The 17,189-nt window shown below is 33.0% G+C and overlaps 1 protein-coding gene across 3 annotated transcripts in view; it reads right to left on the reverse strand.

Moving 5' to 3' along the window:
* Nucleotides 1–1,183: 1,183 nt before the first annotated feature.
* The window catches only part of LOC143235864 (organic cation transporter protein-like), an 86,308-nt gene continuing 70,302 nt past the window's right edge, over nt 1,184–17,189 (reverse strand). For 2 of the 3 annotated variants that reach the window (XM_076474108.1, XM_076474106.1), the window contains exons 6-10: nt 12,721–12,865; nt 10,515–10,612; nt 7,374–7,585; nt 5,633–5,814; nt 4,018–4,345 (exon numbers count right to left, since the gene is read on the reverse strand). In XM_076474108.1, coding sequence (XP_076330223.1) covers nt 4,202–4,345; nt 5,633–5,814; nt 7,374–7,585; nt 10,515–10,612; nt 12,721–12,865 — 781 coding nt within the window. In that variant the 3' untranslated portion in view covers nt 4,018–4,201. Of the gene's footprint in view, nt 1,337–4,017; nt 4,346–5,632; nt 5,815–7,373; nt 7,586–10,514; nt 10,613–12,720; nt 12,866–17,189 lie in introns of those variants that run through there. The other variant, XM_076474107.1, reaches the window with a different exon arrangement.

A 17,189-nucleotide genomic window follows, 5' to 3' on the forward strand; every position in this document is an offset into this window, starting at 1 on the left:
TTCAGCTCTGAAAATGAGGGTTTTTGCTTATTACCGCCCAATAAGCCGAAGCCATTTTTAAGAAGTGACAAGTTTCTTCAAAATGATTTCTTAGTCTCGTTTCAGCGTCAGCATGCATGTTGTGTGTGATCATTGGCGTTCTGTAGTAAAGCAGAACGTGTCGTATTAAGACAGAGATGGAATCAATATGTCATTCGTTATTGACTCCACTCACTGTAATTAGGTAACCAATGAAATTCCAGAAACAACGTTTCACTGTAGTCTTAACGTGCTTTGCTGATGGGACAAAATTACCGCCTATGGTAATTTTCAAAAGAAAATCATTTTCTAAGAAGAAGAAATTTCCGAAAGGAGTGATCGGCCAAAAAGCCGACCCCCAAAAATCAGGTCCAAAATTTAGGGCCAGAAATTCGGCTTATTAGGCGGAAAATACGGTAGTTCTTAACCAAATGAAAGTGAGGTCGAAATAAGTTACTCTGGTGTAATTACCAAACTAATTAAAAGCATTTATCAATCGATTTTTCATAACTGAATAGCTTAAATAGGTGTATAAATAACTGTATAAATGTATAAACAGTATAAAAGTATAAAAATACTATAAATGATATAAAAAGTGTATAAGTGTATAAATTCAGTAATATGGTACTTATTTTTGTCCAACACATTTAAAGTGTTGTAAGTTGTTATGAGATTGTTTTGATATTTGAATGTTACATCCGTATATCCAATATGAGCACTTGTAATTTAGTAAGAAACTAAATAATTCATTAAAAATAATGGAAAATAAGCTTGGATGTTTTGGTTTTTGAAAGATAAACTTAAGTAACAAAAACGTATTGAGAACTTTCGAAGAAGTTCTTGATAATGGAAGCAGAACCAGCTCTTGGGAACAACTCTGCTTCGAAAAAAAAACCTTTGAAGTGTCTATGAATAATTCTAGTTTACTATATTGAGTGTTCAGGCTCAGAATTTTTCCCCAGAGAAAAAAATGAATTGAGAAAGGAAAAGAGTTGTCAGAATAAGTTTTGAATGTTACTGAATTGCAATGATCCATTCCCTTAGTTCTCGATTTTATTACGTCCAACAGGTAACTGAAATACAAACGTATTGGACTTTTATAACGTTTTCTGTTCAATAACTTACATTAAGGCTTTTTTCCTAATATTAGAATGCCCGCAATGGAGGATCGTCAACGTGAGTAAGGGTATTTTATCGAAGAATTTTAGAGAGCTGAAAATAAAAGAATTGAAACACATACTTGAAAGAAACGTTAGTTTTCGTGAATGGCACTTCAAGGGATTTCAGATCCGTGTGACAACTTTTGAATATAATTGAACTGGAGAAAGATAAAAAAAAAATAAACGAACCAGGTACTACTAAGCTGAATTACTTTATTATACTAAGGTGTGTAAATTGTGATGTGACGAGTTACTGTTCCATTATTTATATATTTGTTTGGTTATCTGACCATTACTACACTGAACTACCATATATATATATATTTATTTACCCACGTTACTACTGCTTTACAATTACAGGATACTACTCCGCCATTAAAATAGATATATAAATATCTGTGATGTGATACCAAACATTCACAATTTTTTCAAAGCATTTCGTTAATATAAGTTAAGGCTATAATCACTAAATATATATATACACATTACCACCAGCAGAAAACTGTTACATTTCCACCAGCAGGAAACTGTTACATTACCACCAGCAGGAAACTGTTACATTACCACCAGCAGGAAACTGTGTTTACGTTATGTCTATAAATAGTTTAGTTTTCTTGGCAGAACTTAAAAGATATTCTAATAACGTAATTTATGTAATTCGGACTTAGAGCGTTCATACTTTTACATTACAATTAACGTTCCACATTTAATATAACCTTTCGTTAGGCTGTAGTCTTGGTTAATTTCAGTTAATATTATACACGCTTGATATAACCTTTCATCAGGCTGAAGTCTTAGTTAATTTCAGTTAATATTATGCACACTCGATATAACCATTCATTAGGCTGAAGTCTGGTTAATTTCAGTTAATGTTATACACATTTGATATAACCTTTCATTAGGCTGAAGTCTTGGTTAATTTCAAGTTAATGTTATACACACTTCTTGAAGCTCTATACAAATATATATAACCTTTACTGTGAATTTTAATATATATATAGGTGTCACTGATTTTTGCTACAGTGAACTATGTTTATAACATTTAGTTTGTTTTATAGCAAAATTACAAAACCTACCTGCTGTGTCCGCTAAAGAAGAATCGAACTCCAAATTTACGTTTTACGTTCGTAGACTTACCGCCAGTCTATCAGGAGGTAGCACTTAGTTAAAAGCGTTTTAGTTTTATATCTTCATTAATTAATTTCAATGACTATTGGATTGTCTTTAATTGTTTTTTCCCATATCGTGGCTCAGTTATAAGTTTGAAAGCTTATAGCATTACATTCCGAGTTTTTATAACCGTAGTGGGTATAGCCTAGCCTGGAGCTCAACAGCAAACATATAAAGAATTTTTCAATGTCCTTTTTTTTCTTCATATGAAATGTTTAAATATTCAATCCCTCACACATATGTTCAAAAGCTTGACAGAAATGTAAATAAATTCACTACATTTTTGATTAGAATATAGCTGACTACTGAGTTCGATTTATTTATAAGCATACAACAATACCTGACACTGAATATTGGAGGGTTGCTCGCTGAAACTTATTTGTTGTTATTATGACATTTAACTACTACTATTATTAGCTACTTCGATGTTCATGTCAGTAAATAATTTTTGACATTTTTAAGTTCAAAAATCAACCTATTTTAAAGTTATATTATAATCTTTTAAACATAAAAGATGTTTTGTTACTAAAATTATCCTTGCTAAATACGTAAAATTCATGCACGCAAATTACCGCAAGAAACTGTGTCAATAGGAGAGTTTATCAATACTAAAAGGCGGGAACTTAAAACGATCTATAAAACAAAGAAAAATTTCAATAAGATTTCTTTTTATTAAGCAAAACCTAATAAAAATTAGTTACAAAAATAAAAATAATTGAAATTTTATTATAATGCTGGGTTAATATTTTAATAATAGTCTAAATAGATTTTAAATAAAAATGTAATTAACTTCGATTTATTAGGAAATCCAACTGGAAATTAATATTCATACGTTTAACTGTACCAGACAGAGAAACTAGTCGAATATTTTGTTGCCAACAGGTAAAACTAAGTTGTTATATATGAATGCTTGTATATTTATACTGGCTTGTAAAATTTGCGAGGTACATTCATAATCTATTTTAAGCGGGAAAACAGTTTCTTTATCTCGATTAGACGTTCGAATTAGGTTAAAATATATCGTACAAGTGTTCTTTGAGACACTGAACTATGGTAGTGTTGTGTGGGTGTTTTATACAGTGGACATGCTTGTAACACTGAGCTAAATTAAGATGTGATACAGGTATCATATACGATACCAAGCAAGATCAATGTGTGATACGACACTGAGCTAGATTGGTGTGTATACTGATGTACCCTGAGCCATTGAATTGAGACCTTGAAAAGTCTTTTCATCGTAAGCTCTGTTTTAAACACAGTTTGGGCTAAAGGGAATTTTCGATTTTAAAGGCAAATGGTACCAATCGAATAGCTCGGTACTAGTATATGAACTAGGCCAGAGTATGGGAAGCGTTTCTGGTAATATCGAGTTAGGTTACAGAACAGTTACTACATACGACATTACAATACGTTAAAGTGTTATACAAGTATTATTTGTAACACCGAGTCAGGTAGGCTATGTGTTACAGTTACCATGTATGAGACTGCACTAGGTTAAAGCGTGAGATAATGGTATTTGTTTTGTAACACCGAGCCAGATAAGTGTGTATATGCTACGGATATTTTTGTGACACTAAGACAGATTACAATGTGCTGTCCTAGTATATTTGCAACACCAATCCCCAGACGACAATGTTTTTAATGTTCTTCTATTCAATCTCTTATCATATTTTGGGCGATTTATTATGTTTCACATGCAGTTGCAAAATGAAAAAGTTGAAAATAACATTTTAAGACCAATGTCTTTACAAATATTCAATGTCAATCGGTACGTAACGTTATCATTCTCTCGAATCAGGCTTAAAGAAACATAAAAGACAATACACACTTCGTAAGCGGTTTGGACCGCTGAATCATTTTTCAAACTCTTCTCCTTGCTGGAGCGTATCAGGAAGGGTTTTCTCGTTAGTTTCTGGAAGCAGCAAGCATAAAAGTCCTGCTGCGACCGAAAATCCCCCGAAAATGCCAAATGGAACACTTGGATGGCTGACTGCACCCTATCACAAAAACAGAAAACGAGTTTATTAAGTCTTGGAACAGTAAACCGAAATATAACGTAATTTGTTACGAAAAAAGTTTACAATCAATTCACATCCGTCAGTTAAGGTTACATAATAAACAATAGAACATTTTGATAAAAAATATCTGTAAAAATATATTAGTTGTCTTAAAAAATCTTTATTTAAAGTATTTTGAAAAAATTAAAAAAAGAAAACTTCTATTCTGGAAATTTATAGTCGTATTACACAGGAAACAGAAATGCTTACTTTTCCGAGTTGCATTTTACCCACTTTATATTTGTAATCATACAACATGTTTCTTTTACATTATATAATATTTTTTGCATATTATTAAAATACTTCAGTATTTTTTTAGTTTTTTATATTAATACTTGTTGTAAAATACCTTTATGCTTGTAGTTAAGTTTTGGGACTAAAATAAATTGTGAAAAAAATGGAGGTATTTTAGCTGATTCATCAGGTAAGAAACAAGGTTTTATAACAAATATTAAAAACGAGGTAAAAATAAAAAATCCCTTTACTTACAGACGTTGTGGTATTTCTTCAAATTATATCTTTACCTTTAAGACCTCAAAAATGTTAGCTCATAATATCCTAACTAGTGAACCAACAGAGATGAATTTCAAATCTTTTCTAAATGTCTTAATTAGTACGTAAATGTGGCTTAATAGCTAATGTAGTTAGAGTGTGTGTGTTTTCTTATAGCAAAGCCACATCGGGTTATCTGCAGAGTCCATCGAGGGGATCGAATCCTTGATTTTAGGGTTGTAAATTGGTAGACTTACCGCTGTACTAGTGGGAGAATTGTAGTTAGAACATTATTAATATTTTTTATAGGTTTTAACGCTGATAACGGAATTTTTAAAGATATTTCTAGTTAGATTTTTAACGAGAACATATGTATTGGCTAAATAAAGTTATATATTTTAATATTTGCTGTTTAAGATTCTAGAAAATGTTGTGTTTCTTCATATGATTTGAATGTTTATTGTATAAATAAAAGAAGGTTAAGTTTCGAGTTAACTCGTAGAGACTTGACGTTTATTGTTTAAACATGCTTCGAGACATGTGTTGAAGACTGGATACGCTAAAAACATTAGCATTTATTGTGTAAAAGTTTTGAATCTAAGCCTTCGTGGTTGGAAATACTTGCATTTTTCGACGCAAATATTTTGGAAGATTTTTATGATTAACAAATCTAGTAGCTATTATCAACGTAAATAGTCAGGTAATTAGCTGAAATTAAAATGGTTATTTACTCACTACTTCTTTCATAAAAGGTGCAACAATTGCTCCAATCCTAGCACAAGTTGAACTGCACCCAACTCCAACGTTTCTCACAACTGTAGGATAAATTTCTGCACTAAATACGTAGATAATGACGTATGAGCACGTGATGCAGAATTTTCCAAACATCGTCAAAGTCACGCGAGCCCACAAGTGTTCTAGACGAAAACAACAGTTTGAAAAACAATCTTTAATATTTGATGAAACCTAGTTGTGTTAAGGGTTTTGTTTCTTTGGTAAAAAACGTAACGAAAATAGCAATCTGGAATGGTTTCAGCAAGTAGATAAATGTGTGGCCATTGAAAGATCTAGAACGTCTTCTAAATTCTTAAGAAGTTAACTAGATAATGAAACATCTCTATCTTTTGTATGTTTCGTTTTCAGGTAGAAAATGTATTAGAATATTTTTTTTCTAACTTGTAACTTATTAAACAATTTCAGTTTGGAAATTAAAACTTTTTTGTTTTTAGTGATACATCTTGGTTTATATAGGTTTGAAAACTTTTAACCATCTTTTAAGATATTTACAGACGAAAGTATTTAATTATATGAGTAACGTATTAAAGATAACTTGCTAAAAATGTATTATTTAGAAATAAAAACAAAGAAAATAAAAATAACCAAAGTAAGCACTTGACTTTGAGCTTTATTTTCAGTGAAAATATAAATTTATTACCAAGTTTAAATAACACTTCTAAAGTAAATTTAGCTTTGTTATCTCAAAGACTAATTTTATGTTTCTTCCCTTATACCGTCAAACCAAACACGCTCGCCCTTTCAGCCGTGGGGGCGTTATTATTCCTAGGTAAAAGAGTAGCCCAAGAGTTGGCTATGGGTGTTGATGACTAGCTGCCTTCCATCTAGTCTTACACTGCTAAATTAGGAACGGCTAGCGCAGATAACTCTGGTGTAGCTTTACGCGAAATACAAAACAAACCAAAGAAACCAAACCCTTATACCGTTTTTTTGTTTTTGTGTTGCGTAAAATAATAAAAAAAAGAAATAGAACCAAGTAGCATCATATCCTATGGTTTTGATATTTTCAACTCGAATGACGTCTTTTGCGTATATACTTCAGAAAAGTCTGAACGTAAGAGGAGGAAACCAGGTGGCACACCTGTCACTTTAAGAACTTTGAACCAGATAACATAATGAACTGTTACTCTTATAACACACCTACGACTGAAAACGCTAAGCGTTTTTAACAGTATCGTGTGAGAAATATTGACTAAACGATCTGCAGCAAATCTTGCTAATCACTAGGCCAAATCCAACTCCACAAATCCCACGAAAAGAACGTGGCAAATGAGAGTTATTAATGCGCAAGGAGTAAAGATATGATAGATGTAAGTCAGAATTAATTTCAGTTTCTCTAAATGAAAGGTTTCTCGATGTCACATGGAATGTACTTATGTTTCACACACAGAGATCTTGAATATGTGGAATATACACTTGCATCAGACACGCGAAAGTACTTTGAAACAAGTATGTAATATTATAAAACGGCTTAACAAGTGTTTCATCACATTCAAATCTAAAAAAAAAAATAATTAATTTGTTAATACAATTTTGAGACACCTTCCATATTTACATCCATTTAGTCTTTGAAATTCTGTACAATATTTCTCTTCTGTAGCTTTCTAGAGAGGTCTAACGCAATTTTGTTATTAGTAACTAGTGTTAACAAACTTTCCTCTTGAGAAATGTATGTTCTTACCAGGAAACAGTGTTGTTAAGGCGCATGCTATTCCTCCAGCCACCATGGTGGACATAAGAGGAATTCTTCTTCCTAATCTTTTAATTGCAACAATAGTACACAAATAAGCTGGAAACTCCACCGCTCCAGCTATGGAGAAATTGATGTAAAGATTCCCTCCTAAGTCTTCTGTGTTCAGGGACAGTCCGTAAAACACGAAGGAGTTGACAAACCTACATGAAGTTAGAGGGGAAACGTACATGTTGTACATTAGAATGCAGTCTCGTGTAATCAAATTAACGACCATCTTCTTACTACTTAGTATTGAAAGAAAGGAAACACGAAGAAGGAGGGATCAAAGATGTGATTTTTGTGACCTTCTAAACTTTTAAACTGTGTAATAAGATGAGTTCTTTTAAGATTTAGCTATCACATAGTGATTGATGGTTTAATGTCTTAAAAGAATTGTGCATCACTTTTCATGATTAATTATACAGTTATTTGAGAATTTCATTTAAACTGGAAAACTAGTTATGGGCTTTTCAAGGATATTGTTAAAATCAGAGAAGAATTGTTGAGGTATAAATAAAACGAAATACATTACAACCAAACGCTCTACAAAGAATAAAACGTATTAGATGGCAACCAAAAATATACAAGGAATAAAACGTGTTAAATAGCAATTAAAAATTCGATAAAGAATAAAACTTGTAATTTTTAATAATTAATTTTCACCGTGATGTCATTAGTATCTGATTTTATTTGAATATACTTTTCGTTTAAGAGCAACCGTCATTGAAGGGTTCGGATGACAAATTATATGATTTCCAAGAGGATAGATTTTGGCGTTTTTTAAATCAAGCTTGAATAAAGTTTCAAGTTAATTATATTCAAACATATGTTTAATTTAAATGGTTTTTTTTTTTTAGAATTTGATCAGTCAAAAGTGAATCTTTAAACAAACATAGGAAAGTTTATAAAGAAATAAATTAGTTTTGAAAATGTAAATTTAAAATTCAGCTGGTTTAATATATCATGAGTTAACTAACCGAGAATGAATAATTGAGAAACATAAAGACAATCGTACATTTAACAAATATCTAATTTATTATGACCACGTTCTGCCAGTAAAGGTTTCATCAGGCATAGGCTGAACTAGCTTGTAAACAAATATATAGTTAATGGATTTAATAAAGAAATTTTAGATAAAATTATTAAATTATTGTGTAGTAAATGCAAAAAATATGTTAAACAAATACAAAGAAAATAAAATCAGTGAAATTATATTAAAATTACTAAACATTTTTATTTAGAAATGAGATCATCTAAGAACTTGGCACTACTTTATGCGAATGTATACCTTAAGCCGCATATAAAAGCACGACATTCACAGTAAACTATCATTTTGCTGATATCATGTTAATTAGTGCCTCTGCCATATTTGGAGCAGGAGTGCTAACTTCAAGAGGTAAGTTTTATCTTACTTACCCCCAAATGGTAGTATCCTAGTTTCATTTTATTTATTATTTTTCACCTTCTCATGATTATCTTTTTGTTATTATAGTTTGGGAGAGCAGTCACCTTTCCACAACTCTCTGCAGGCAGTGAAGGGTGATATAGATGTGAAACGTTATGGACTTAAGCACCCACATCTCGCTTTCCTCGTTTCTAGTTTTCTTATGTGAGACAAGCGAATTACAGGTTAGGAGTGATAAATGGTGTATCCCCACCGCGATGTGGGTTCTACACCACTATAGTCACCTCCAAAACCTAGGATACATTTTATAATCCAACGTTGTAACTTGTACCCTAGGATCATTTTTTTTTAAATGTGCAGCGTATTTAAAAATAAAAAAAAATATGGCTTGAAAATTTTATGGTTCTAATATATACATATATATATTTATACTTAAGGAAGGAAGAAGTTGCAATAACCTTGCAACTCACTCTGAGGAACATAAGTTGATTTGGTCGTTAAGAGCTTTGTCTGGATTCGTTTCCACATTTCTGTTTATTTATAAACTTTCTGGATTATTTTTGGTCATTATTATAGGCATGAAAAAATTTTATATCTTTTTTTTTGAAATTCCTGTTAAAATTGATGTTTAGCTTCCGTAAGGTGTGTTATAAGAGTTGAGTTCGTTGTTTCCGATTTCTTGAATGTTTATTAACTCCTGTTTTTATGAGATATTACCTATCTTTATATTATTGAAGTTTTGATAGGGTAATCGATTAACATCACTGTGACTGTAGATCTCGACTTTGTCTTTATTATTACACAAAATTTTGCCCAGGTTGCTTGTACAGTAGAAGGCCGGTCTGTAGGTTCAATGCGTTGTACATTTTGTAAGAAGGTTTCCCAGAGAAGCTTGTCTCACACAATTTGTTTCAATGTGGTAGTATACTGTTTTAGGTTAATGGCCTTTAACTGTTTAAACAACAGTGTGTAAATTAACTTGGTTGTAAAACCATTACTGACAACAATGTGTTTTTTTTTTGTATTTAATTCGTGTTCATAATATTTGGATGACAAGGGCAGTGATAAGTCCATGCAACATATTGTAATAAACGACAGGTTTGTGAGACACTCGTTGTCTTGATGAAGCATTTACGATTGTGCCACTGTATGCCTGTTTTCTGAAAAGGTTGAAGAAATGTATGCAGTTATCTATGTCAATATTTAGGTATGAAATTAATATTACCATTTTTGCCATATTCCATATTAAACCACAGAGGTTTGTTTTGTAGATTTAGAAAAATTACAAAATTTGCCTTATCAATATTTCATACGATGTGTCTTATTTTTATTAGCTCCTCAGGGTGAGTATCAATGTCATTTCCCATTCTTTTGTTAAGTATATATATTTAGTTTGCAAGCTAGTTCGGTCCATGCTGATGAAATCTTTACTGGCAAAATAAATGACATACTCGTTAAATGTACAGCTGTCTTTGTTTTTCTCAATTCTGTGTTTATGGAGTTTCACCAAGAACCGTCGGATTCAAGTATTAATTGTAATCGAGAATATTCTTAAGAGCTATATTTAACAACTTCAAGTTTATATTTTAACTTTCACAGTTAAAAGAAATGGTTCAAGTTTAATGAAATTATGTCAAATTGAAAATTAAACGTAAAATTCTAAAACATATTTGAATATATTTTACCAGTTAAAACAAACATTTATCGTTTTCTTCCTCATGTTTGGAGTCTTAAACAGGTCAAGAAGAGTAGCTTTTTGTTTGGCTTTACTTTCTACGAGATCCTAAAAAAGAAAGTCAAATGTGAAATATTATTTATAAAATAAATGATTGTAAAAAAAATGTAAGAGTCGTGCTTGTACTTTTTATCTTTTGATTCAAAAGTTTTAATCACAAAAATTCCAAAATCTCTATACACAAAAGTGCACTTCAGTTGTTATCAAGTATAAGTATTGATATAATTTTATTGTTTTTCAAACTAGTAAAAAATACGCAAATTCTTAGAGAAATGCCAAACAAAAGATAGAGGACGCATGCAAATGTAAAAACTTGTTCAGCAATACTAGGACTAAACTTTATATTTAGTGTATTTAATTTCGAGAAGTTACATGACCTGCAAGATTCTATTATCGCTTATACTTTTTTTCATTTAACGAAATCTGTATTGAAGTAATGAGATGAGGAAATATATTATTTTATAACCGTGTATTTTTACAGAGATATGTTATCTCTTAGCTCGTCAGACTGCGGATCGGAGTGTCCGAGATTCGAGGTCGGATGACTCCTAACATTTCTTACATTTTCAGCTGTGCGCATATTATGAAAGTAACAGTCAATCCCGTTATTCGGTTAACAGAGCTGAACAAAGCCCTTGTACCGGTAGGTGCTGTTAGCTATCTGTTTTTTCTTTTGACCAGTAATTCAAAATTAAGTACAGCTACACCTGAGCCCTGACAGTCTTTGATCTTTCTGGTTTTTTCCCACGAGCGCAGAAATTACCACGCAAATAGCAAAAAAACCAACAACAACAACATCTCAATTCCAATTACGCAATTTCATGTAACACAAGAATAAAATACCGTAAAAATAAATAAAAAGATGATATGAGTTCTGGGTAAAAATATATATCAGATGAAGTTCTACTTTTTGTCTTATTATTATCATTTAACAACAAGATAACCGGTATAACTTCTTTCACATAAAATAGTAAGAATATTTAATATTTTAGACTGGCTGTCTTTGATGGTTTCTCACCGACATGCTGTCTAATACAAAACCAAAAAGATTATGTCTTTTTTTTAAAGAAAAAAATTTTGGTTCTGGGATCCAGAGTACAAAGAATAAATGTTGCGTCCTAGTATATTGCTTGTTAATTAACAGTGATTTTTCAAATAAGGAAACCATATTTATATTAATTCCTTCCTCGTGTACAGTAGGATTTCGATACACATACTTGTTTGGAATTTGTTCACAAATTTAATGAATCCCTCTCTCCAAAGTTTTACCAAAATGTTGAAAAAGAACTACGTTAAATAAACAAAATATGTTAACCAGACAGTGAAGGGTTTTTTAATAACCCAAGATGTAAAATCTACGATATTTTTGAAGAGCTCAGACAAATTCAAATTATCGTGAATCTAACACACTAAAATGGTTGTATTTTAATTATATGATGAATAATATAAAGTCATAATGGCCCGGCATGACCAGGTGGTTAAGGCACTCAACTCGTAATCTGAGGGTCGCGGGTTTGAATCCTCGTCTTACCACACATGATCGCCCTTTCAGCAATGGGGGCGTTATAATGTGACGGTCAATCCCACTATTCGTTGGTAAAAGAATAGCCCAAGAGTTAGCGGTGAATAGTAATGACTAGCTGCCTTCCCTCTAGTTTTACACTGCTAAATTAGGGACGTTAGCGCAGATAGCCCTCGTGTAGCTATACGCGAAGTTCAAAACAAACCGTAAAGTCATAACAAGCATCTCTCTATATTGTAACATTAGAAACATGAGTTTCTGGCAGATTTCGTTGTTAAAATATTACAAAGTTTTGTAAATGATTAACATCGTCAAATAATTCATACCTTTTAAAAATATCTTTTTCTCTATTACTGAAAATGGTTAGCTTTGTGAACAATGCCTTGGGATACGGTGTTTTAATTAGTTGAGATATTCGAGTGAGATTGTTTGTCTGGAATTAAACACAAAGCTACACAATGGGTTGTCTGTGCTCTGCCCATCACGTGTATCGAAACTCGGTTTCTAGCGGTGAGAGTCCGCAGACTTATCGCTGTGCCACTGAATGCTTTAGGGAGATAATGGGTAGACAATCTGTATTTAAAAATATTATGTGTACAAATAAATTTCTAAATATTCAGCGCTAAAACTTTACCTTTGTTATAAAGTCTTTCAATTTGTTCACAGACTCTTCGATGGGTTTGTGAAAGCCGTTTTTTCTTGAAGCTTTTGTCAAGATGATTTTTGCTTCTTCATCTCTGTCGTGGGTAAGAAGCCATCTCGGTGATTCAGGAATAATCCTAAAATAAATAAAAAAAACATCTTTATTTTTTCCAATCGAAATTTAATTGATAAAATGACAGATAAAAACTTATTCAACAAGATGATTCAACAGCTTATACAATTTTTTGATCATGAGATTTTCGGGTTAAGAAGGATGATGGAAATATCTGTAAACATGAAGAGAAATATTAATATGTTTTTACTCAATATGTTGGTATATAACAAGCTGCGTACAACTTTAAGGTAATGTACAGTGGAAAAATATAAAGTATATATTGTAACGAGCAACAAATATCGATAGGTGGTGTGGAGGGTGTGAACACCTATATATAACTAACTACACAAAGTTTGGGGGATACCACTAAGTAAACCCTCTCATTCCTCCACCCACCCACCCCGGTTGAGGCATAGTGAGGCAACCGAACCAGACTGAAACAAATGGAAGTTTTTGTAGTTTAAAGATAATTATTATTGTATCCCACGTAGTTTATTTTATTTTATAAATAGACACGTTATGCATACAAAAGAGTTTTACATCGTGACCATAGACAGGAAACGTTTGTTATTCTGTCAGTTTTTTGTTTGTTTGCTTTTGCCACCATGGGTATCGAAACCCGTTTTCTAGCGTTGTAAGTCTGTACTACTTGGGAGGCTCGGCATGGCCTAGCGCGTTAAGGCGTGCGCTTCGTAATCTGAGGGTCGCGGGTTCACGCCCGAGTCGCGCCAAACATGCTCGCCCTCCCAGCCGTGGGGGCGATAATAAAGTGACGGTCAATCCCACTTTTCGTTGGTAAAAGAGTAGCCCAAGAGTTGGCGGTGGGTGGTGATGACTAGCTGCCTTCCCTCTAGTCTTACACTGCTAAATTAGGGACGGCTAGCACAGATAGCCCTCGAGTAGCTTTGTGCGAAATTCCAAAACAAACAAACAAACTACTTGGGAGGCTATGAGGTAAGATACTTGTTTTTTAAGTAGTATATATACGTAGTAATGTAAATTTATGGGTAATTTAGGCTAAGAATTCTACTATACTAGGTGTCTGTGACTTGTTAACGATATATTCGATGATAAACAAACAGCATGCACTCCACTTGTTTTTAAAATAACATTTATATTCTGAACAGGCTAAACGTATGTTCAAATATTATTTACGCTATGGAGGTCACAGTTGTAGCTCAAACACTATACAGTTTTCTAGATTATTCTCTTTATCTCTTCTCAATTGCTGATTTCTCTCTAATATATATATATATATATATATACCAACTGTTAGGCTTTTCATTCCAATGACGGTTAACTTTTTCATACTTTTTCTGACTGAACTTATTTTTCTCGTGTTTTTACTCTTATTCTGTTTCCGCTCGTCTTGTCATAGCAATTTATACGTTTCTCATTTAGGCCTTCTAGAAATCGCCATAGCTTCAAAATAAATGGATTGCAAACATAACGTTCGATTCTATCAACATTGCCTGTACGCTAACGCAAACGAACTTGGCAAGGGTTCAGTTTAGAGAGAGAGAGAAGTCTGAAGAATTCTCTCCCCAATAGGGGTGGTCAGGAACTTTGTGGTTCCTCTTCATCACCTTTCGTGAAAGATTATTTAACTTGAGTTAACATTGCCTGTGCAAACGCAAACGAACTTGGCAGGGGTTTAGTTTATAGAGAGGAAAGAGAATTCCTTCCCCAACTGGGGTGGTCAGGAACGTTGTGGTTCCTCTTTGTCCCCTCACGTGACAGAGTATTTAACTGTACTTGAAACTTTGCCTGTATTTAATTTTTACTTGTTTAAGGTGGTGAAGTGCCCTGGGGCATTATAAAATTAATGGTTGAGAAAGAGAGAAACAAAGAAGTGAGCCAGGCGAGTGCCCCGAGAAAACCCACTTTCACTGGACAGGCACTGAAAGTTTTACCTGTCCTGTGCACGAATCTAAAAATGAAACAAACATTAACATGAATCCACCTTCTCTGTAATTACGTTTCTTGTTGAGTAAGTTGTGATTGTTGAAATATGTTATATGGTGAAATGTATTTTGTAGATACACTGACTAATTTACATAATGATGCAGTTAGTTGATTTCTATGTTCTGCTTTTAAATAATATTTGTATGACATTTCTGTTAGTCTGTTTCTAAGAGTTGGTAAGTTACTGATTTGGTGTATATAGTTTACGGGTGTGTATGATGGTAGTCTGTATGCTGCTCTTAGTATTTTACATTGTTGTACTTGAATTTTATGGAGTGTGTTGTTAGACATATTATATGTAACTTGACATCAGTATTCTATTAAAGGACGGATGTAAGCCTTGTTTATTTGGATGATAGTCTCTGGTGAGCAGTTTGAATGTTTGCTAGTTATGGTCATTAAATGTGAAATGCGTTTTTTGATGGATGAGTGTATGTTGTTAACATGTTTTTTTCCATGTTAATCTGGAGTCGAAAGTGATGCCAAGGAATGTGATGTGCTTGTTTATGATGATAGGCGTATTGCCAAGTGTGATGTTTACTTTTCCAGAGTTTTTCTGTGTCTTTTTAATTTCCTATAAAAAGTGATTGCTTGCGTTTTTGTTGGATTTAAAGCTTCTCTCCACCTGTTGCTTCAGCTCGTGACATTATTTAGTGTTTCTTGAACGTGAGACATAGCCAGTAGTGGGTTTCTAAAGATACTCCAGATAGCAATGTCGTTTGCGTATTGTGAACTGTAAGTGTACGTTAAACTGGGAAAAGGTACATCACTGACAAAAATAATGTACAGGAGTGGCGACAGGACGGATCATTGGGACACTCCTGCAGTTATATTGAAAGATTTTGATAAGGTTGTATTGACTTTTACTTGGGTTGTTCTATCTGTTAAGAAGTTTGATGTCCATTTAATAACAGTGTGATTTATTTTCAGATGAATTAGTTTATACTTAATGACGTTGTGACAAATACTGTTAAATGCTTTTTTAACACCTAAAAATACACCTATGGTTACCTGAGTGTTATTGAATGCTTTGTAAACTGATTCAGTGAGTCGTCGTGTGAGGTGATCTATTCTTTGTCTGTTTTTCCTAGAAGTATTCTGAGATTTGGGTAGGATGTTATTTATTTCACAGAAATGAAGGAGTCGATCTGAAATGATTTTCCCCATCAGTTTGCCAAGACAACTTAACAGATTGATGGGTCGGAAGTTATCAGGATTAGCCTTGTCTGTTTGTTTCTTTAGTATTGTAGTGATAATGGCTTTTTTCCATGTGTCGGGGTAATAACCTGTTGTTAGTGAGAGATTCATGATGTTTGTGAGATGTTGTAATAGGAGACTAGATCCTTTTTTTAGAATAATATTTGGTATTTGTCATGTCCGGGTGAAGTGTTTTTCAAGTTTTTAATGTTAATTTTGAGTTCTGTGATGGTGATTTTTGTATTGATTGAACTTGAATATTTTTGTAGAGTCTCACCGGGAAATTGTGTTGTTAAAAATGATTGATTTGTATGTATGTAGTTGTTAACATGTTGCTGGTGTTATGTGTCAAAGTCGGCAGAGTTTAGGTCACTGAAGAAGGATTTGTAGTAGTCGACTAATAGGTCCGCTTTCTCCGAGTCTGTCCATGCGATTGTGTTGTTGTGTTTGATGTGCTATAGTAAGTAATTTGCGTTTTTCTCCGAGAAAATACTCTTACTTTTTTTCAAAATTCTTTTGGGTTGTTCTTGTATTTTCTAAGTTTTTACAAAAGTTATGCCAACTTATTTCTTTTGCTATTTTAATTTGTTATTTAATTTTTGCATTTGTTCTGTTGATCTGTGTTTTGATGGCCGGGTCGCGTGTTGCAAAGTGTGTTCGTCTTAACTGCCTGCGTTTGATTATTAGTGCGTGAATTTCTGGTGTTAAAGTCCATTGCCTGTGCAAACGCAAACAAACGTGGCAGGGGTTTAGTTCAGAGAGAGAGAAATCAGAAGAATTCTCTCTCGAACTGGGGTGTTCAGGAACGTTGTGGTTCCTCTTTGTCCCCTTTCGTGGAAGGTTATTGAATTTAGCTTTTTTTATAATTTTTAAACTCTTTTATGGGTGAAGGAGTAAAGTTTAATATTATTCGTGAACGAGGCATAGGTAGCACCGGAGAAAACGGCCAGATCCCGTCCCGAAAGGCAGATGTCATAATAAATGTGAACATAAACCTAAACGAACCGATTTAGGGCATGGCAATAAAGTTTCCTTGGCTGGGATCTAAAGATCCAATGCCTAAGTTTTTGCTGTGGGGGTGAACAGGAGCTCCCAGAGAAAAACCCACTTTCACAGGACAGGCGCCGAAAGTTTTACCTGTCCTGTGCCCGAAACCTGAAAAAGAAAAATACATGAATTTTGTT

The sequence above is a fragment of the Tachypleus tridentatus genome, chromosome 12, assembly GCF_004210375.1.
Source record: "Tachypleus tridentatus isolate NWPU-2018 chromosome 12, ASM421037v1, whole genome shotgun sequence".
NCBI classification, from domain to species: Eukaryota; Metazoa; Arthropoda; class Merostomata; order Xiphosura; family Limulidae; genus Tachypleus; species Tachypleus tridentatus.